Here is a 23,961-nt window from a genome sequence, read left to right on the forward strand (position 1 = left end):
AGTTCAGAAACTGTCGGACCTTGGGTAACCTTTCAACTCCCTGACTCTAGCTTTACATTAACACACTAAATGATAGTTGCCCAAGATGAACAATCATGATCGTCCTGGGGCAAAATCTAGCATTTGTATAGCTGTTCCCTGATGCTGTTCCCTGATGCTGTTCCCTGATGCTGTTCCCTGATGCTGTTCCCGATCCGTTTGGGCAGATCAATGATCGACCAAGCAGGGACGACCACTTTTCAATGAAAGATCACATAGCAGGGTGTCCTTCTGTTGCCCCCCTCTACATAGAACTGAACATAGTGCTGTGTGTACAGTGCTCATGTGTTCTTCCGTCACTGGTAACAATCAGGCATGATACTTCCCAGTGGCATTAATCTATGTGTGTACGTAGCCTAACAAACATAAATAAAATATTTATTAACTTAATGTATTTAAACCTTATAGAGAACATCCACATATTTTTAGGTCCTTGCTTTTAAAATTGCTCTAAAGGAAACTTAGGATTTTGGTCATGTGTGTTTTTTTAGAACTTTTATAAACCTATAAATGTTATAAGTGTGTATATATGTATTTTTTATATGTATATATTTATTTGTATGTGTTTGCATGTGTGTATATGTATGTATATGTATATATATATATATATATCAGGTGCAAAAGATCATTTAATACAAATGGCTTCTATTACACTTACAAGAAGCCAGCAATGCCTGCTCACTTTTTGACAGTCTCTCTAAAACTGAAGATCTATGCAGGAATGTATTCACTAGAAAGGGAAGTTACCTGTGTGTGTTGTTAGCACAGTCATGATATAGCAGTAATATGATGCAAAAGAGAACTTCCTCAAGTGTAGCACCTGCAGAATGAAAGTAGTTAAGATAATGTGCAATATTTAAAGAGATGGGCACTTAGTTTTAAGAATGCAAATTGCTGGATGCTTTAGTACTATAGAGGACAGTATGTATAATGATAAATGGTGACTTTCTATTTTTTTTCAGCTGGAAAGACGGTCTTGGATTCTGCGCCCTCATTCATAGACACCGCCCAGAGCTCATTGACTATGGCAAATTACGGAAGGTAGTTTTGTCCCTTTTACTATAATGATTTTACTGTGGGGAAATTTGTTTTCTGTAACAAATGTTTGTACTTTTTTTTTTTTTTAATATACCCTGGTGCTTTGTCATTAAGCTAAAATGCATTTCATTTGTTTGTAGGATGACCCGTACACAAACCTGAACACAGCCTTTGATGTTGCTGAGAGGTTCCTTGATATTCCCAAGATGTTGGATGCTGAAGGTAATTATTGCTTTGAAGAATTAGTTTTCCAGGGAGAAATCTAATGCAACTACATTGTATTCTGTACTACAAAACATATTCCATTAACTACTTATTTTCCTATGGGCTGTTGTTTTATTTTTTTTATGCCTGATAGGGCTGATATCCATGTTGGGGTATTTAGTAATTACCCAAAATCATTTGTAGAAACGTGTTGCTAAACGTCATTATACCAACAGTGATTAGGCTTTGGTCATCTTTTTGGCAATTTTCATTGCATATTTCTGTGCTTTGCACTAGCAAAGGAGTAGAGCAATTTGATAACTTGTCAATATTCTCCTGAGATTTTTTTTTTATCTTGATGGTTTTTTGAACTTATCCAGACTTGGTCGCATACGTTTGTTGTGATTATTAATATGCCTCCCTATGTCTATGCAAGGCAAACCAAAGGGTTCTGTTTAATGTTTCTCCCCTGCAGCTGCTTATACTTTACTTTACCCTCACTCCCCCACAAACTGGATACACAGAACCAAAACCCCGCTCTCCATGTGCCTTTAATAAGTGTAGAAATGCTGAGTAGCAATGCTGTAACATGGAAAGAAAGGTAATCAGTTGCATGCTCCCCATAAACTATGACATGTCCGATTAGTCCTCAGGAAGGTAAGGTAGCAGGGTCATGAAGGTAAGGGCAGTCTATGAACTTGGTAGGGCTGAGATTAAAGAAAACTTGTTGACCTTTCACAAGAAAAGACAGGGGTTAACTGTCCATATGGGCTTGTTCATGTAGATTAAGGATAAAGCTAAATGGACAACTAGTTAACTAAAAATACTGTACAATTATGTGATTGCCACACGATTGTGATTATTTTTAGGGATTTTTATTCAAGCAGTCTCCTGTTATTTTTTGGAGGATGTAGTGTAGTTCACCAGGTGACTTCCTGTATTTAACATGAAACAAGTTTAGGGATACAATTCTTATATGTGGCTTTTTGCAATGAGCGGTTCCAAAGACTTAAAATGTAACCTACTACCCCCCTGGATAGGATAGATTTGGAGAATAACTCCATTGTCCATAAACTTTACCAAATAGGAAGTCATGTTTTCCAGAGTAGGTGGTCAATTTCAAGCAGGGTATAGATGCATATTCACGTTGACTGGGTAGCGTTCACATAAGAGTAGTTGTATGGCATTGCTTTTCCAGGATTACATTTTTTATTTGTTTTTTTTTATGTTACATGTCTTGGTGTGGGGAGGTTACAATTTAAGTTGTATTAGGTGTGTAGAAAAACTATTCCAAAAAACATCTGTATATGAGAGTAACTAGAAAGTTTACAAAAGAAGTAGACACAGTTTCACATTTAATTTTATTGGTCGGATCCCTCCATTTGTTTCAGTATTTTTGTACTGGAAAGCAGACCGAAATATAAAATAAATATTTGATTTTTTTTAATTGTAATATCATTTATTTTGGCTTGGAGGTCATAAGTGGGCTTAAAGTGAGTCATAAATTTCATGACTGGTCAGTTATATTTAGCATTTGTGGTGGGTGGTATCAGAGTATATAGGGGAATGAAATCCATCATCTTAAGTCAGCCTTTTCTCAACCTTGTTACCCCTGAGAAACTCTAAATATTATGTTCAGTTCTTGGGAACCCCTGCTAAAACAATTTATTAGGGGTGAATAAATTGAACAAAAATGCCACTCGACATGGGTTTTGCTCCACATGGGTTGATTGACCTCATGTAATATGAGGTCAGTCAGTCACAGTTTAAGAAACTCTAGCAACCTCTGAAGGAACCCTGGTTGAGAAGAGCTTATCTAGCATACTTATGCAGAAAAAAAAAAAAACTTTGTAGGTAAAACTTAGTCCATGGTATAGTAAATGTAATTTGATTTGCTTAGGCTTGTGCCATGGGCACTAGCAGTAAATTGCCTATTTTGTCTGAAGCCTAGTCTGTACTGGTTCTAAACACTTGCTTCAAGGGCAAATGTACTAACATAGCTCTCTATTCAAAGCAATTGGGCACTCTCCATGGTTGCTTCAGCTTTTGGTTTGTTTTGCTTTAATTTCAGCATGCTGCCCAGTATTAAAGCCACAATCCCTTGTGGTGCTCTGTGCTTAAATTAAAGCAAAGAAAAGCTGACGCAAGCCCCGTTTTTCTTGCTATGCATCCTGAAGCCTGTTCAAAGCCATTGGAAATTAGTGCTAAGTACTGTATTGCTACTTATAAATGATGCAATCACTTTTCTACAAAGGGGATTATATTAGAAAAAGTGTGCTAACGAGAATATTTCTTGTTGCCCCCATAACAACCAATTAGCTTTTCAGTGGCAGTGCAGATTTAAGTTAAAAGATTCCATTTGGTCACTATGGGCAAGAAGAAATGTTCTTGTTAGCATTCTTTTCATTCATAAGCCCCATATTTCTTTGATCTGTAATAAAGCAAGCTGTGTTCACTGCAATCGTTTTCCGTCCCCTGCCAAGTGGTAGTAATGAACTCTGTTTCTCACATTTGATTGTCATTGTTTTTAATTTGGAACTTTCCCGCATTTCCACCTTACCACTTTGCCATTTCACTGGGATCTTTGCCAGGTGTTTGAAGTGCTCATTTATGCTTATAAAAATGGATTGGAAACCTTTTTACATGCTGTAATGTCTCAACATGGATAAATGTATTCAGCTAAGCTTGATGTGAAATGATTTAGGTTAAATGTTTGTTCAATAAACCGTTTACATCACCTCGTTCATTCTGTGTTGTTAAGTCTGTCTCCATTTCATTTATTATATCAACATGCTTTAAACCTTTTCTTGACAGACATTGTTGGGACTGCTCGCCCTGATGAGAAGGCCATCATGACCTACGTTTCTAGCTTCTATCACGCCTTTTCAGGAGCCCAGAAGGTATCCCAGGGTTCCAAGATGTTCACTCAACACATTGTTCCTTTCACTAATATGCAGATCTCTCTTTCTTCTCTCTGGTTTAGCACTGGGAATTCTATTCTTTATTTTCACAGGTGTAAAAAATAGTAACCCTAAAATAGTACTACTGATCCTTCTTTCTAGTGACCATAAACTGTTCGTTCACTTAACTTAAAGCACCAGGGAACACTTTCAGTTCAAGGGACTGCAGATAGACAATAAGATAATTTTTGGCACAATATTTATTACAAATGTACTCTTATGATTTGTTCAGGCTGACTTTTTGTTCGCAGCTGACCGGAAGTTCCCATGTGGATTACAGGTTGCCAACTGCAGATTAGTCACCTGCTAAAAAATTGGTATGGGTGGTTGGTGGGCATTCATCAAACACCCTTGCCTGTCCAGTGACTACTTCATGGGGTAAACTCTGCTTGTAGTATCCGGCAGGTAGCCAAAGCAATGAAGCAATGATCCAGCTCCTAGTGGCCACCAGTGTGAGCAAGACCTTAAAGGAAAGCCTCTCCAGTGCCTATATTTCCCTCTGTTCTTCAGATATTGGAGTGGGCTATTCCACCGATTTCCTAAAGTTCAAGGAAGTGGGAGTGCTTAGTGGGTTATTCTGACTGCTATAATCATATGATCAGTCCTAATTTTGTAATAAAATGTTTTTTTTTACCTTAACACCTATCCTTAGCAATGATTAGAATCTATCTTGTATTAGTCTGACTTCAAAGGTAATTCTAAATACTTGCTATGGGACCTAAACTTGATAAAGTGTTACTGAAATTTCAGCCTGCACTTCTCCTAAGTTTTAATTTTTGATCACCTTGAAGTCTTGAATCTAGGACCTCTCTATATTGAGAGGTCTTCTACACCGTTTATCGGTAGGCATTATCATTTGCAAATGGACACTTTTGATCCATGGACTCCGGACATTCTGTTCTTTGTCACCAGTGCAGCCTTGCAATGTCAGGTGGTGAGATAAAGCTTTGGTCCTTGTGTTCCCAACCAGTCCCCATCCCCCCCCCACCTTTCCATGGACACTGAGAAGGTGGGGTGGCAAATCTTACATTTTTAGTAATTAAAGTCATAGGATGAGTGAGGCATCAATGTTGTATTTTGCTGTTCCTAATGGGTACCACCTGATGATAGTGAATAGTTCTGGAGAATATTTTTAAATGCCAAGTAGATATCAACTCTCTACCAATTTTTATATGTAAAATGTTGCATAAAAATAAATGCAAATTCATAGTTTGGTTCCTACACATCAGTGATAACAGTGCCTGCAACCACTGCTAGAGTGCATCTGCTGTTTTCATATATGCTTACTGTATTGCCATGATGTGCAGGCATCCACATATCTCCCATAACACCTCCCATGGGTACTGATATGAGAGAGATAAGGAGAGGGTATGTTAAGCTGATATTGCTGGCAGGTTGGTATTATTATTATTATTAATAAACAGGATTTATATAGCCCCAAATTTTTACGCAACGCTGTACATAAAATAGAGGGTAGCAAATGGCACACAGTTACAGACAGTGACACGTTACAAATAGTAGCATTGTGTAACAATGCTGAGGATGATTCCAATGAATGGACAAGTGTTTTTTTAAGTTTAGGTGTTCAAGGCTTAATGGCTTAATGTCTTCTCACATTACCATAAGTTAGGGACAAGGACTATGTCACTAGTGTCCATATTGTGGAAGAGTGCCACATTTAAATTTCTGAAAGCCAAACTCCAGTCATAATGTATTTTTTGGGTATGGCTCTAGTAGGATAAGGGTGTCAGCTTTCCAATGCCATCTGTGTCCCGTAGGGAGATTTAATCCTCACTTTTTGTCCAGGTGAAGATCTTCTCAGTGAGGACAATGACAACTGCCCACAATGAAGACATTTTGTTAACTTTGTATCTCCGTATCCACACAGGAAATTAGAAAAATACAGAGTAAAAATACTTATTGCTAGGGTTGTGCTTTATTTCTTGCAAGAGTTGAATCTTTAATGTTTTTATTCACATTTGTCACTGCAAAGTTGTCTACTGTAAAGTGTTAGGTATATACACAAACACCTTATTTTTTCAATTTTTCTCATTCCATTCAGCTACTTTTTTTGTACTTTAGATATTTGACAGTAATGCAGTTTCTTTTGAAAAGACCCAGTGCCCCCCCCCCCCAGCCTCTTTTAACCCAGGACTTTTCAGCAACCACCCAGCTGTTTTTGGGCAGTTACTACCCAGCTTAAAAAAAATTCTGTGTTGAGCACTGAGACCTAGACATAATCTTTTATCAGGAAATTTGTCCACCTTCATTGGTAATATTTTCACTTTTGCAACATGTTTTTTTTTTTAATCTTTTTTTGTTATTGAATCCACCGGCTGTTAGTTTTCCCTTCTGTTTTACAATAATACTTGGTGACTGGATTTTCATTGGGCACTTTTTATTGAAAAGGTTTTCAATTTGCAGATTTTTTTTAATTGATCTGTCATAGTGATGATCTTTAGTTTAATAGTTGTAAGCACTGGTATTGAATATGGAGTTTATAATATATATATAAAGTTTTAGACAAGAAGACATTTAATAGCAGAGGTGACAGGCTAATGATAAAGATAAGAATAGCACAAAAGCAAAGTCTAAACAAATTACAGAAATATCTCAGGCACTTATATTATGTGCACACATTAGATGTTCTCGCTCGATACGAATGGTCAGGTGAAAATCTGAGATTTGTACAGCAGTTGCCCCACGTCGTTCATGGATCTGTCCTGACAGATTCATGAATGGCCAACAGAGAACGACGATCTATACGTTAATATAAAAGAGCACAACTAGGGTGCTGCTCGCTCATCCTCCTCCCCTCCAAAGAACAAAACAACACTGTGTGTTTCCAGCGCCAAAAATTGAACATGTGAATGCAGTCTTAGTCGAACAGAAGTCAGAGGCATGAGCAAATAGACAAATCCAATAGTCCTCCAATATTAAATCCCCCCAAGGCTAAGTTTAATTAGTGAAGCTGGGTTATCCAGCAAACCTGGAATGGATTTATTCAAAGTCATTTTCTATTTGCTAGCAAAATGTTTTGAATCCTGGACCAGATCCGTTTGCTGGATCACCCAGCTTCATTGATGAAAATGTATTCTCTCCAGCCTTAAAGAGTTTTATTTAATCAGGCCCAATGATCAGGCTAAATGCCAGCATATTCAACTTTACATGTATTGATTAGGGTATGGGTGTGCACTGTAGAAACAGAGACAGCAGTGCTGAATGATATCCATCAGATGTTAAAGGTTTAAGGCAGTCTATAACACTGTGCTTCTTGAAATTATAGTGGTCTGGACATCTTTAACTTGAATGCATTCTTTCAGAGTCATTGACCCTGGATAGGCATGCAGATCAAGAACATTGGAGTGAAGTCAGAAATCTAGATATGCATATTTGTTTTAGATCAGAGTACTGAAGCAACTCAGTCAGCATGACAGCTCCCTTTCAAAAGGAGAGGTCAGCATGGCAGCTTTCTTAATTACTTAGTATATAGCTTAATGTTTCCTTTAAAACATTTATACATATTTGTAACTTTTTTTTTTTACATAAAGTTAATAACTATTTAAAAGGTTTTGGGTTATGTTTAGGTGAAACTACACCTATGGTATGTCATTCAATACATATTTTTATTTTCAGATTTATCTTAATAGACATCGCGATTTTTATTGTGTAGCATATATTGATTATATATAGATATTATAGCTATATTATTATATATAGATATCACCCCTTCCTGTAGTGAATGTAAAGCCCAAACTTTTCTTTTGGATACAGAAAAAATAACTACAAATAAAAAAAATGACTGCTTAAAAATTTTCATTATTATAAACAAAACTAAAATTTACATACTTACTGGTCCTAAGTAGGACTATGTATTATGTGGGGCCTATTTTTTTCAAAGTACAGTATAACTAAAATGTAATAAATTATGACTTACCCGTTCTTAGATGTTGTGATTGCATTAGTTTTCATGTCGTAGGCTAACAACATTTTTAGCAAGTACAGAAAATACTAGCTGATCTTGTCAGAAATTCAGTGTCCTTGTCATTTGTATGATTAAATGGAATAAAGAAACAAAATCTTATCTTTCTTGTGTAAACTACAACTCCCATCAATTACTATGTATAGGAGAACAAAGTCTAGCCTGGGTAGCAACCATCAACAGATAAAGTGGAGATGAGAGCATAGCAACCTTGGGAGAGGAAGAGTGTTATTACCAGGATTATCAGGTGGAAATAAAAAAGAGAAAGCCTGCAATAAACTAAAGCAACCACCACATCTAAAGACAGATAAGCTGCAATATTTTACATTGTTGTTTTGGGGGTTTAGATATACTTTACACCCATTCTTCTAGACTCATACAGTAAAGCTACGTACACACTTCCAATTATTATCGTTGGAAAACGAACGACGAACGATCCTGCACGATATCTACGAACGATCGTATAGCACCGATCCTGCACATAGAGATAACGACACGATCGTTCGTAGATATTGTACACACAATAGATACGATCGTTTGAGCGATAGAGGAACTATGTGCATGACAGGAAGTGAACAAACGTTCGTTCATTACGCATGCACAGCCCATGGACGATCAATGAACGATCGTACACACGAACGATGTACAACGATCGTCGTCCAATCCGATCCGCCGGTCCGGTCGTTCGTTCCCAACAACTTTCCTCGTTCGTCGGCGTCGTTGGTTACTTTTTTTACGAACGATTTTTGCCCAATCGTTCGTCGTTCGTTTTGAACGATAAAAATTGGAAGTGTGTACGCACCTTTAGACTACGTACAAACCCCAGATGGTTCTTGTCCGATTATTGCCTGAAGGCTTATATCAGACAAGAATCTGGCGTGTGTACAGCTCTCGTTGTTCATCATTCATCGATCCGTCCTGGGGGATTCAACAAACGAGGAACAATCATAATGAAAGTGAAGGAGAGAGGTGCCACTCCGTTGTTTTCCCTCTCCCCTCTCCATAGAGCAGATTGGTGCTGTATGTACAGCTCTCGTTCATGCATCGTGCAGTCTTATGTCGTTGGAAGGATCGTGAAGGATTCTTTCCAACGACAATTATTGCACGTGTGTACGCAGCCTAAGTCTCTGACTTGCTCATGGACTTTTAAATTTCATCTTGAGCAATTGAGGTCAGTAAACAGACTTTGTGTCAATGAGGCGAGGGGGGCCAAGAAGTTCTTAAAAAATAAATGTGAAAAGGATTTTAGGACTCCCCTTGTTAGCTCAAAAGCAGAATACAAACATTTTTTTTTATTTTTTTGAATAACTAAATACCTGTAATACTAAATCTGTCTTCATTCAAAATCAGTACACAGCCCCTTTAACTTTCAGATCCTTTGAATATATTATGAAGCTCTATTATTAATCTGTGTCATGCATCATGTACTTTCCAAATGAGGCTTTTTATACAGTTTTTAGTTCACTTTTATTGTAATGTGAATAATAATAATTGTTTTTCTTTTTGATTTTTTATAGTTACATTTTATGTGCCAAAAAGACTCCCTAGAATTATTGTACTTATTATTTCTCTGGATTGCAAATATTCCAATTATTATGTTCATGTTTTATTCATCTTAGTGTTCAGTTATGTATAAGATCAAAATAGGTTTATGTGAGTTTGTACTTTTGATGCCGCTAAAAACTCATATTACCATTTATATCAACAAAATGCCTCATAGGAACAAGAAATTGTCCCATTTTAAATAAAGCTTAAAGAAAAAGCAGATAGGCCATGCATTTTTCTAGGCCAATAGTTTATTGCAATTTATATGTAATGAATTCACATGAATAATGAATATGTTGAACTTTTTTTTTTATTGTAGGGTGCAAATAAGCTTAGTTTCCACTATACTTGTCTACCATTTTTATTTTTATATCCAGTCTGTTTAAATTCAGAATGCAAGTCCACTAGTATCTTTCAACTGCTTTTTTTTCCCATTTATGAAGTACAGGTTATACCAGGCTTAGCTACAGGTCAATTAGACCATCATTCTTTTAGGCACAATTATACACAAAAAGAGTGTAGAGTAGAGTTATTATTACCATATAATAAGATTGATGTTATATGTCCGTGAAAGATCAGTCACATTTAACTGAACTTTGATGTTGAAGATGTTTTTTTTCCTCCAATTATCCAAGTGGCTTCCTCCACTTATTTTGTGTTAGGGACATTTTCCAGCATTTATAGCTACAGGGATAATTTAACACAATCACAAGGTTGTCATTAAATTTGTCCAGTGAAAAGATAGTTGGTATAAGAGTTTAAGAAAACCCTGCATTCAGTCACATACGCCAGTTATTTTGGTCCCTGAGATTGCTGTCAATTGTTTGACAATAATTCACAATTTTTTCAGCCTAACTCAAATTGCAGTGATATCATCATGTGTGGATGACAATTTTGAAAGCCTCCTACCTACCATTTTACAGATGGCTGTACCATTCAAATGGCCTCTTGCATACCAGTTGTCCATTTAGTCCAAATGTGCATCTCATTCTCTTTAAAGAGTCTCCTTTTTGCCTAAAGTGACCCTGTTAGCACAGGATCATTTGTATCCGACAAGGTTACCTGCCTTTCTGGTACCCTGTGTCTTAATATGTTGCTGCTTGTCTGTTAACCAGCTCCTGCAAGTATTCCACACTTTCAGATGTAAGGAATACTCACTGCCTGACTCCTTCTGTGGTTTCTCTCCCCAGTTTGTAAGTCATTGTAGGGTGCACAGGAAACAGGTATTTGACCCATCTAACTAAATGAATACTTACAGCCACCAGGTAGTGGTGTTTCAGGATGAACCCCTAAAGTATATTCCCCCTCCTATTAGCAGTTATTTTATTGGGTAACGTAAACCTGTTCTTACTGCAGAGGTTACCTTCCTTTGTTGGCCCATGGGGCTTTAAATGCTGGGGTATGTTCCTGACATTTGTTTGAACTCAATTAGTCAATTAAGTAAGCAGATAAATATCTTCCACATTATATGACTTAATACTAGGTATGTGCCATTATCTGTATTGCAGTTATTAGGCATATTTAAAGAAACCTATAGAGCACAAATTAGTAATCTTCCATTGTTGACTGGTTTTTGGAGCTGCGGTTTCTAGTGTGGTCTACCTTCTCAATCTTCATTACTTGAAACGAGCATGTGCCTACTGAGAAAAAACACATGATTGTCCTAGGTCAGTGGATAATGAAAAGGGAATTAAAGCCCCCACACCACCCCAATCTGCATCTACAGAAACATGCCCACAATGGCAAGTTCCATATTTTTAACCTGGCATATTCTCTTCCAGTCTCTCTGTGCACCTGTATGTAGCCTTTAAAGAAACTCTGTTTCATATTCTACTTTTGGCTGGCTTTTTAGGTTCACCTTCACTCTTGCAAGTTACGTGAATATCTCTGTATTATAGAAGACCAAGAAAAAGACCTGCAGTATATTTATTGTGTTTAAAAAAATGGCATGGCATAACCTTTTTTTGAAAAATATGTAAACATTTTTAATGCCATACTAAGCTCTAAGATTTAAACATTGTGTGCATAGCAGTTTATCGTATGATTCGTTTGAAAATGATTCTGATGTTTTGAATGGTTGATACCAATGTGGACTAGGCTTGCTGGGGGGTATATACATGTGACTATAGAACAATATGCATGCTATAGATAAAAATTCCATACCATGTAATTGGATAGATGAGGAGAAAATAGAACTGTACAGAATAATAAACCATATAAACACTTTATAGTGGAAATTTGAACCTGTCTGCTCCTTCCATGCATGTCAAGAACCATTTATCTCCTTTATCCCTGCTCTCCTCATTCCATGTGACTGTTCTTGCTCTTTGCTTCTTTACCCTTTCAAACCTTTTCTTTTCCTTTCCTGTACAGATATTATAGGGACGCTAAGGCCGGATATGAAGGCTTTAATGACTTATGTGTCATGTTATTACCACGCCTTCTCGGGTGCCCAGAAGGTGAGATATAAAATGTAAGAGTTTCCTCTCCACAACTTACAACATCAACAAAGGCCTTATGTCTTGTGTCATATACAGAGGTGCATCACCCATCTCTAGTTACATGTGTACATGTGCCCCACTATTCACTTATTATTATTCATCATTTACTGTTAGAGTGTTACATCTGTGCATCGCTGACATTTATTGATCTATCCTTTTTTAGGGGGTTGTCCACTCTAATATCATGTTTCAATTTTTGTTGAGTGCAATACAATGGCTTTATTTCTCTTTAGCAATGCCAGTGTTTAGATCTTCCTGCAATAGGTCTTGGCACTGGCACTTGCTGGGCATCACAGCCTGCAGTCCATTTATATTACTTACGTGCCTGCTGTACAGATTAATTGGCTGACACCAGTATTGTACTAGTATGGGTGCACCACGTTTAGATTTTAGTAACTAATGATTTGACAATAGGCATATCTATAGAAATACATTTCATCTACTGTCAGCTTATCTGTTGGGGAAATGAGAAACATGAAGTTTATGCTTGTTCCATTCTAATCTAAATTATGGTAAAATTGGCATTCTGTTTGTATAGTTTAATATAACACTTTTGTACTGCTCCAGAGACATTATTCTTAGTCCCTCATTTATTAGGCTCTATTGTGTTGGTCCCCATTGAGCTTCCTCCACAAACTTTACTTTTCAGGATGGCCTGCTAGGCAACCACCATATTCCCTGCTTCAAATTAACTGTTGGTTTCCATTTCATAACTTACCTTACAATTATACACTTTTCATTAACCCATAAACCCAGTGAATGTTAAATTCACAATGAAAAACTGTTCCTTTGTTATCCAAACAAAACTTTTTTTTGTTTGGACTTGCATAAACTTAGGGACACTTAGTATAGTTGCCTACTTTGTAAACCTTTAGAAATTACCTCACAACTTTGGAAAGTTTTATTATTATGTTATTTTTTTTTTTTTTTGGGGGGGGGGGTAGACTGCTTGTTATGCTAACTATACATATTACAATAAACTGTTACATAATAGATCTTTTCAAACCTCAGAGTTAAAAACAAAAAGAAAATATAGTTTTGATCCTGATCATCTTGGACTTTTTACCAAGATCAGTCAGATTAAAGTTTAAATGAGCAACCTGTCCATTTTGTGCAAAATATTAAAAAAAAATAGATTCTTTCACCAAAACCTTTATTATATTGTTACATGTATGCACAGCATTGGGCCATTTTTCATGTTTCCATGAGATTTTGCCCAATTTCCTTCTTTCCAGTCATCCAGAACAGGAAATGGGAGAATATATACCTGATGTAGGCATGGAAAAAAAACTACAATATAAAGAAGTGTAAGAGCCTCTGTTAGGCTTTTTTTACTATCTGTGGAAAATTTTCCTAATATCCTGACCCCAATACACCCTGAAATTTCAATTTCTTTTCTAGAAATTTATTTTCCCAAACTTTTATTTTTTATTGGATGATATATCTACACCAAAGTTGTATTATTTTTACTACTAGTAAACACCATATTACTATTATTACCGCTATTAGGGACCAGCAAAACTACGAGTTTATTTTTTATTTGTGTTTTTTTTGTCTGACACTCTATAATGGCTCCTAAAAGACCTTTAAATTTAAACAATTTAGGTTAGCAGCACTGTGAAAATGTGAAAGAATTACACAGATTCACAGTTTATGAGACCGATTTCTACAGTTATATAGCAACATAAAATGATTTATTTGATACAATTTAAAAACAAGACTCTAAAAACAAGTACAATTAATCACATCAGTAATACATGATACCAATACCCAAACTCTGAATACTCAAAATTCTATTTGTTTCGCAGAACTCAGTTCGCTTCTTCAGGAAGTAGGACATGTACAATCATAGGATTTACAACATAAAAATACAGCAGTACATATAAATATAGCAATACATTAACAACATAAATATACAAAATTTTAATATTGCTACTTTAGTGATGTGGCCTTGTTGATATCAATAACCAGGTGGAAGTTACATTATAATGACAGAGTGGGGATCTTATGTGACTCTGAACAGCTTGAAACCTGGAATGACCCTACTTTTCAAAATGTGTAGATCTACAATTTCCTTTGTCTCCTTTCCACTTCCAACCTTCCTATTGAAAATAAACCACCTTTACCTTAATGGGAGAGCCTACCTAATCTAATACCCTTCTTTTGACCACTAGAAGACCTACTGCAGCCTCCAATGCTTGCAACGTGTTAGAAGGACAGAAGTAGAACCTGATTTGCTCCATAGTACTAGTATTTTTTCCCTCTTTCTGCTTTCAAGTGTGCAAGTGAAAACTGAACTTTAATACTTTAGGCATAATAATTTTTGTACATTTAATATGTGCATAATACATTTTATACAGATATATTAATGTTTTTAAATCAACACATAGCTGAATAAAGTGTAGAATTTATTTGCCTGGCGTTCTGTATTTAAAGTATCTGTCAGTGTTATATAACATGCCGGCATCTGTGTTATATTTAGTCGTAATTATATTTTGTATTAGTTTCAGATGTATTGTTGCCAGGGAGCAGCAGTGTTTTTGCTGTAGATCAGGAATCAGGAAGGCGTACTCTCACTGTTTTTCATACCCAAGTTGTTAGAGGCTGTATAATTTTCTAAGTCAGGTAGTGTGAAAGTATGTGTTAGCTGTCTGCAGATATATTCAGACAAGGATTTGATAAGAATAGTCTTTGTCAGTGACTGTGCAGAGATTTAGCATCCCTTATTACTTGTAAAGTGGAACTTTTTTCTATTTGTATGGGGGGGGCCGCAATGTACAAGTATGCACATCATAAATTTTATTTCTTCTTAATGCAAAAACATGTAGCAATGGGTAAGTGGCTGGGGACATCCTGCAGGAGCAAACCTCATAATGTTTTGCTCTCAGTTCATTCAGTGCATTGGTTGTGCTTGACAAAAACATAAGAATTAAAATTTCTCTGTTTGCCCTGTTTAAAACTCAGTTTTTGGTCATCGACCAATAGCTTAAATTACTCTTGTTTCAGTGAAATGTTCCTTCCTTTTACTCACTTTTTGATGTAATAATATTAATTACACTTGATGTATAACCTGCTTCTATTAGGCATCATTCGTCAAATTGTCCAAAAGAGGAACTGACAGTTTTTCCTTCAGCCTCTATCCTACTTTAGTTGCTGTAAACAAATATAGTTCTTACTTTAGACACTTTTGATAAATGAGGTCCGCTATACCTAGATTTATATAAAAAATAGACTCCCGTGTTTAGTAAAGGTATAAAATTACTGGACTAAAATGTGTTCTTAAAGCAGCCAGCAACCAGTATGTACGGATCTGTAGTTATACCCCTCTTTTAAATGTGCATTGTATAGTTTACTGCCCTCACTTTATCATTTATCTGAGGTTTACCAACTTAGATTGGAGGAAAAAGAAGGTCACATGACCACTCATTCTTATTTTTTCCCCCTGTTCATAAAGCTAGCAAGTGATTTACATTTTGAAGTAATCAAGCCTGTCTAAGCCAATACACCATCTGTGCCTAAAGGGGAACAAGACAGTAAACCAGATGCTGTGTGTTGCAATTGATTGCAGCCCAGATCACATCATACAGTATAAGACACAAGTCTGAGCTCCTCTTCTGTAATTCTCACTGCTTCTGTATACGTGTAGTAAATTTTTCTTATCCAGATGAAACTGGCTTTAAGAAAACATTTGCAGCACTGCTTTCTGTAGTCCAGGGGCTGAATCACCAACGGTCACAAGTAAACCTTGTGGGAGGCTGGGTGCCATACAAACAAAGTCTCCTTGCTGCAATGGATACAGGGCAATTAGGGAGAGGGAAAGACCTTTCTCTGCCTGTCTACACGCCTGTCACCAAGTGGTCAAATTATTATCATTTGAAGATTAGAGAACATTTACAATTGCAGCTTACACTCTTCTCCTTTCCCATAATAAACACTCTGCATCAAACATTGTATTATGCTCTCAATGTATCCCCTGAAAAAGCCTGTAAAACGCGTCGGGGTTGGGACTTACCCTGTTGTTTTTGTACAGTTGACAGGCACCATTCCCTTGACAGAATTTATGGGAATTTCCAAAGTATAACTGCAAAGTATAACTTTTACTTGCCGAATAAAAAAAACAGCTCTCTCTTCTTTGGAGGTACAAGGTGAGAAAGAGAGGCAATTAAAGAGCAGTATAGCTTTCCATCAAACCCCAGAGGCAGAAGCTGGTGGGACAGAAATAGGTGGGATCAGAGTTTGTCATACAAATAAAGTGAATGCTGCTAAATAGCCATTTTTTTTCTAGAATTTGTAGCACAATTTTCATTTACAAGCAGTAGAATAAAAAACTGATCAATAACCCTAGCAAGATACAACTGTTTTCTGATCACATGTGTTCATTCTCTATTACCAGCTGCAGACTCTAGATTGTTCCTGTGCTTTTCTCTCACTTCTGAGATGTTCAGGTATAGCTTGAGGTTTTGTGTGTGTATACTAAATTCTAATAATTCATAGCATTTTTTTCTACATGTAAGGTATTTTTCTGTAATACCAACTAAAATATGCATGTGTTTTGTGGTTAGCATTTTCTGCAAATACTTCTAACCACTTTTGAGTTGACTGATAAATCGGATGTGATTGAAAACCGCTTATTTGTGTTTTGCCTGTCGGATGTTTTTATGTTTTAACCTTGGATGAGTGGTTTGCCATTCAGTTTTAAAATGGGAATAGGACTGGCCATAAACAGACTTTTACAGTGCTAACGTGAGGATCAGGTTATTTAGGGGTACCCCCAAGAGACAATAATAAATGCTGCCAACATCAACAGCGCTCATTATCACTCATGGAGATTTTCCAAACTGTTAGAAAATATCTGTGTGACTTGGCAGATGCTTTCCCTTCTAAGTATAGAGAAAGGCAGGAGGGTTAACCATGCATGTGCTGTTTTACTCCATCGGGCATGTCGTTGCAGAAGCTACAGGTGGATTTCTTGGAAAATAACTCTGTGGCTAGCCCAATACTGTGTAAATGTCTGCCTCAGTTACTTCCATGTTACCAGGCTTGTGCAATATTTTGTATACAGGTTCAAGGATACCAGATGCATAAGCAATATAATCCTATCTATCCACTTGTAGCCCAAAGGCAGCCTAAATATAATGGCCTGTGGTACCATGCCATTAGGTTTATAGGATATTTTTGAAGATGCCCACAGCAACCATTTTTTTCCCCACAGTGGCCATCAAAGCCAAACTTCTTTTAAAATTTTTTAAAGCATAAGGGTAATGCTGTAAAATGCAATTTTGCCTAAACTTTCATCTATATACATTATGTTGACTGTTACTGGTGCAAAAAATCCAAAATTACATAGTCATTGTTTATTTGGCCCAGCAGCAGAAATTTGTTAATGTATAAGGACCAGAGCTGCTACATTGACTGGTTAGGTTCTGCGCCTTGAGCTTCCAATTCTTGCCCTTCTTGCCAAATGCAGCTCAGCTTTGTACTTCAGGTTTGGTTTTATGCAAGTAAACTATGTTCTACTACCAATATGGTTTCTAACTTTTTATTGGTTTATATTTATGTAGTGAAAAAGTTTATTTTTTTTAATTATATACAGTATTGTAAAAAAAAAAACCTTTTTATAGAAAGATGTTGAACTATTCACAAATGTTTCTTTTTTTCTAACTTGCATTGGGAAGTCCTGTTAATTATAAAGTTTAAAAAAAGTATACTGTTACCATATTGTATAAACAGTATTTGGTAAGTAACACAATGGCCAAGGGTAGGGTGGCTTTTCTGATTCTAGTTGCCAACAAAACTAGGAATATGTACATTTTTTGATAAAAACATGTTTGTGTCAGACCATAATTGATTTATGTCTACTAATTACAACTAATTTAATGCTTTAACTGGTTTTCCGTGTGTGGTAGGTAAAAGTGGTTGTTTTGTGGTTGACCAACAAACCTAACCCCATATTTTTTGTTTTCTCTGTGCAGGCTGAAACTGCAGCCAATCGAATCTGTAAAGTCTTAGCCGTCAATCAGGAGAATGAGCAGCTGATGGAAGACTACGAGAAGCTGGCCAGTGATGTACGTGTTACAACCAAAGGCAAAACAATAGTGTTAGAGGGGTTAGCCTAATCATGTAGCTATAAATAAAAAAAGTCTGAATGTTACACTCTACAAATTCACCATTTTGACTAATATAATTTTCTTCTCTGTCAGTTGTTAGAATGGATCCGGAGGACAATCCCTTGGCTGGAGAACCGTGCTCCTGAGAACACCATGCAGGCCATGCAGCAGAAACTGGAGGACTTCAGAGATTATAGACGTTTACATAAACCTCCTAAGGTCCAAGAAAAGTGTCAGCTAGAAATCAATTTCAACACCCTTCAGACTAAACTAAGACTCAGCAACCGGCCAGCATTCATGCCATCTGAAGGGAAGATGGTCTCGGTGAGCATAGATGTTCTGTGGAATGCAGATAAATTGCCACTTCTCTCTTTCTGACCAAAATGGTTAGGCAGGAAATTAACCAACAGACTGGTATCTTCTCTCCTGATATGAAAAACTAAAATCGAGAACAAAAATGTGATTGCTTATGTGTTCTAGACTAGAGAACACTGTCTAATGCTTATGTATAAGGCAAACAAAACTGGGGATTACCCCACCTTTTTTGGCCAGTCTGTATGGGTTATTTCCACTTTTATCACTTAAGGGTTATTATCCTTGTTTATATAATCTATATATTTAAATTGCTACTACTGTAAATATAGCTGTCCACAGGCTAGCAAGAAAATTGTCTTGTAGTATCAATCACAGTGCCTATTTTTCTACCACAGAGAACATACTCATTTATTGCCATATAAATTAAGTATTCATCCAATGCTTGTAATTCCTCTCTCATTTTGTATGTGTATTTATTGGGGCAGCCAGGTATTACTAACCAGAATATTATTATCATTATTAATAAACATACAGTTTAGGAGGAGGGGAAAGTAGCACACAGTAGGAGGGGGGAATATGGAATGGTGGGTAAGTAGTGAGAGGGTTTTAACAGACCGAAGAAGACGGGTTTGCAAGTTTGAAAAGATGGGTTTTGAGTGCTCTTTTAAATGAGCAGAAAGTAGGAGCAACCCTAATAGGAGGAGAAAGACCATTCCAGAGAGTTGGGGCAGCTCCAGAAAAGTCTTGGAGCAGTGTGTGTGACGAGGTTGTGAGAGAGGAAGTCATTAATAGGTCATTAGAGGAGCAAAGAGGAGTTAGGAGTGCTAGGGGAGTATTTTTCTATCAGGTCAGAAAGGTAAGTGGGATGAAAACTGTGGAGGGATTTGAAGGCAAAGCACAGAAGCTTGAATTAGATTCTCTGGTGAAATGGAAACCAATGAAGAGAACTACAAAGAGATGCAACAGAAGAGGAATGGTGGGGAAGGATGGATAGGTCTGGCTGTAACATTCATAATAAATTGTAGAGTAGGTTAGATTGTTTTTTATTTTACCTTACATAAATAAAATGTCTGTTGTCAAGACAAGAAAAACTTATTTTGGCTGATAATGACTTATTTATGGGTATCCCAATTCTCAAAGAAAACATACAACTAAAGAGACAGCAGCAGCAAGCAAGCAGCTTAATGAATATAGCGAGGACAAGGTATTCTGCTTCCTTCCATAAGTCTAAAAGGCTAATGCAGTTTGTCTATAGCCTATGGAGTAAAGAAATTGTATTAAGTTGATTATTTCTACAGCACAGTTTTGAAATTTTAGAGTATGTGATTCTTGATTTTACTATGTTTTGGAAAACTTTTGCGGCTTTCTGGCTAAGCTCTTTGGTCCATTGTGATTGCTGTGTAGCTACAAGATGGATTATCCTGTTCTTTTTCATTTACCCAGGATATAAACAATGCATGGGGAGGTTTGGAACAAGCAGAGAAGGGCTATGAGGAATGGCTGCTGAATGAGATCCGGAGGTTGGAAAGACTAGACCACTTGGCTGAAAAGTTTCGTCAGAAAGCTTCTATTCATGAAGCCTGGACTGATGGTAACATGATCACACACTTACTATTCACTGCAAGCCTTTCTTGTCACTGTTTGAAGTCAGCAAAACTGTCAGTGTTCTGGATTAATTCATGTTCTGTATCTGAGCAAGGAGAAGAAAGCAAAGCACTGCAAAGAAATATAAGATGTTCTGATAACGCCATGACACACACACGTGTATCAGAATGGATGGCTTTTATTATTTTCTGCACATCTGTTGGGCTTTTTTTAATCCGCTCCTTAGTTATAGCTGACTTCGATGCATTCTGTTCTACTCAACCTTAATGCAGCATTAAAGAGGACCTATACTAAAATAATATGTAAATAATAGTTGGCAAATAATGCCAATTGCCTGGGTATAAAGCTGTCATTTGGTCACACTCCTGAAACAAGCATGCGGCAAACTGTAGCACAGGTTATCTGGGTCGGTGGTTTAGAGGGTCTTGAAGGAAAAAAACAAAAATCCAACCAGACAATTAGGTTTTTTATACTGGGATAGAAAATGGCAGCCTACATAATCTCTTAGTATAGGTCCACTTTAAGCATAACTTTAATGAGAATTGCCCAGGTTCTTGTGTCAAGGCCAGCTAGCTAAAAAACAGGTGGGTGTGGAAGTGCCAATAAATGTAAAGCTTGGCCTTTTATGTAGGTCAGGTGTTCCGAATGTTGTGTGCCAGCTGGAATCTTCAACAGACTGGTAAAATTACTACCAGTCAATGGCAATCATTAGAGGACAAATATGGAAACCAAATTATTTCATGCTTACTTTTAAATATAATCATTAAATTTAACAGAGGATTCATTACCTAGGGTAAGGATGTGTCATCTCATTCTGATTTAAATATTTTAAGGAGTTTATTGGGAATATCTACTTGTGGTTTTGGTTGATCTGCCACATTTAGTTTAAGAGGAGATTCCAGACACAGTATTGTCACCATTGTCATGACCTCAGTGAAGGATGGAGCTATGACCTGTTACACTGGTTTGTTACACTATTATATTTGTTAGTGTCCATCCTAAACATAACTATTTTGGTTTACCTTTACCTTTTAAAAGTGTCCAGCGCTGCCTAGATTTTGTACACACTGTCCTGTAGACTTTTATTCTTTAAACCAAAAATCACTGTGCAAAATGCAGCACCCAGGCAACCAGTCAAAGTGCATCTATCAATAATCCTAATAAACCAGATTAATCAGTATTGGTTGTCTATACTTTTTTTATTAGTATTTTTTTTTGTTTTACAATAAGCTTAAATCTTTAGGAATTTGTACATAAGGACTGGAATGATAATTACGCAACATTAAATGAAAGTCATTAAATGATTGATTTCTTACAGGATGTACAAAAAAATAAAAGTCCTCTTCTTCACCAACAGGAAAAGAAAACATGCTGCAAAAGAAAGACTATGAAACGGCAAGCCTGTCAGAGATCAAGGCTTTGCTGAAGAAACATGAGGCCTTTGAAAGTGATTTGGCTGCTCATCAGGATCGGGTAGAGCAGATTGCAGCTATTGCCCAGGAACTTAAGTAAGTCTGACTGAAGGGTCATTTCTTTCATGTACACTTTCTGTAAATCATGTCTTTTCATGGTAAACCCTAAAGTGGGGACAAAAAAGAATATAAAACAGCTGCCTATTCCATTTTTCAATGCAAACTGAATTTCTGCTTGCAGCAGAAATTACAAAGTTTTACAGGCCTCTTCTTCTTTTCTATTCCTCTTTATTCCTATGAATATGGACAGAGTTATGCTATATGGATAACAATATTCCTCTGGAAAGTGTGTAGAAGAAATGGGTAGGTACTTGTTAAACAGGGAAAAAGTAATATATTCTTATTAAAATTAAAGAACTGGTGCTATACCAAGGGAATAAAAAATTTTTTTGCACATATTTATTGTTAATAACAGTTTGATGAATTCACACTTCAAATAAAAAAAAATTATACATTGTAAATAGGTTGCAGTCAATTGACCAGGATTACTTGGATAGCCAGCACTGAGCTGGACAGTTTTATGAACCAGTATGGGAGGATTTGACAAGTTTGCTCCCTCTAAAAAGCCCATTATTCCTATTATTATCAACTTGTATTTATATGGAATATTATGTCACTAACTGTTCCATGGGTCAACATTCTCACTAGTAAACAGCCATAATGGTGGAAAGGGGTAATTACCAGCACCGAGAAGGCAAGTGGCAAGTATATTTCTGCTTCAGAATATTCCTCTATCTAAGCAGTCGTTAGAGAATAGCTGAGCATTCAGATTAGGAGAACATCTGATGATTATATTAGCCTATAATCCACCAGTAAACCTTACTAATAGCTGTAGGAGGTCCATTTTCCTTCCTGTAAGACAGCTCTTGGGGTTTATGTGGAGGTTTATGTTATAAATGGGTAAGGTAGGGTTAAAAGGACTGTAGAGGAGGGGGGGGGGCTGATGGTTGTAAAAACCAGATTCCCACCTTGCTGTAAATCAAGAGCAGCCCTGACCCTAAAATTGTATATCTAGTGAGTGTTTAGTTACATAAATTTTGGTAAAATATTCTACATACTACTTTACAGATGTAATGGTGTTTTCCTTTGAACAAATCTACAGACAAATACATTTATGTCTTGATAAATCACTAATATACATTTACCTGTATCTGCTAGCTACCCCTCCAAATAGTGGACAATAAAATATTTTTGAAGGGTACATTTCCTTCTTTGCTCTAATGCTTGATGAAGATAGTATAACCATGAACATGTAGATAATTTACTTCTAGTGAAGATATTATACATCAAGCCTGTCTGATGGTTATGCTTTTTGTCTGCCACTATCATTGAATTGTTTTTGTAACAGTGTGAATGGAAAAGTCAATATGCAATCCTAGCAATTTATTTCACTTGTCAATTGGCTTGTTCTGGTCCATGGGACTAATTGAGGTCATATGTTACAAGTTATTGAATTTTCTTTATTAACTGAACTGCCTGTTTGTCTTTGCATGTAGCGAGCTGGATTACTATGATTCTCCAAGTGTGAATGCCAGGTGCCAAAGAATCTGTGACCAGTGGGATAATCTTGGTGCTCTCACCCAGAAACGCAGAGAGGCTTTGGAGGTATGAACTCTTTGATATTTGCTGTGCTAATAAATCTATTACATCTATTAAATACCACACTGCAGCTATTGATTTTTTTTAAATAAATGATTTCCCTTCTAAAGTATTGTCCTAAATAAGGATGAAGCCATCCGTACTATAGATTGTAATACAGTAAATGTTAAAGTTTGGATCCCCTATAATGATTTATTGCAGTCTATCTGCACTGGGGAAAGTTACCTTCTCCAATGACAGTGGTCACTAGGACTGAAAGTAATAGGAAATCCAAATGTTTCCACTAGATAAAATAATGAATCTTCCAATAGACTGATAACAGCTAAGAGAAATGTTTCCTATCACTTCATATTGTGTCGCCTAAATTAAAAGTAAAAAGAAATCTTCCCAACATTTTAACAGCGTTACACAAAGGTTCTAGAAAGCAGTTTGTATTTGAGACTGCAGGATTTACTTCTCTATGATTGACCACATTCTCATCCTAGAAATTTAATGTTGTAGAATAAATTACGACATAGGTTTGGTGTTCTATTTTCAGCTGACCTTGGACAGGTACATGTAATCACATGACTAAGCAGTGTTTTCTTAAAATAG

General features: G+C 36.5%; 1 protein-coding gene across 5 annotated transcripts in view; it reads left to right on the forward strand.

Moving 5' to 3' along the window:
- The window catches only part of ACTN1 (actinin alpha 1), an 83,598-nt gene that overhangs the window by 43,663 nt on the left and 15,974 nt on the right, over positions 1-23,961 (forward strand). For 3 of the 5 annotated variants that reach the window (XM_072427730.1, XM_072427732.1, XM_072427731.1), the window contains exons 6-13: positions 1,002-1,080; positions 1,218-1,299; positions 4,096-4,181; positions 18,242-18,334; positions 18,470-18,700; positions 20,135-20,282; positions 21,654-21,804; positions 23,265-23,373. In XM_072427730.1, the coding sequence (XP_072283831.1) occupies positions 1,002-1,080; positions 1,218-1,299; positions 4,096-4,181; positions 18,242-18,334; positions 18,470-18,700; positions 20,135-20,282; positions 21,654-21,804; positions 23,265-23,373 (979 nt within the window). Of the gene's footprint in view, positions 1-1,001; positions 1,081-1,217; positions 1,300-4,095; positions 4,182-12,141; positions 12,228-18,241; positions 18,335-18,469; positions 18,701-20,134; positions 20,283-21,653; positions 21,805-23,264; positions 23,374-23,961 lie in introns of all 5 variants that reach the window. The other 2 variants (XM_072427734.1, XM_072427733.1) reach the window with 1 other exon arrangement.

Source organism: Pyxicephalus adspersus, chromosome 12 (genome assembly GCF_032062135.1).
Source record: "Pyxicephalus adspersus chromosome 12, UCB_Pads_2.0, whole genome shotgun sequence".
Classification (NCBI taxonomy): Eukaryota; Metazoa; Chordata; class Amphibia; order Anura; family Pyxicephalidae; genus Pyxicephalus; species Pyxicephalus adspersus.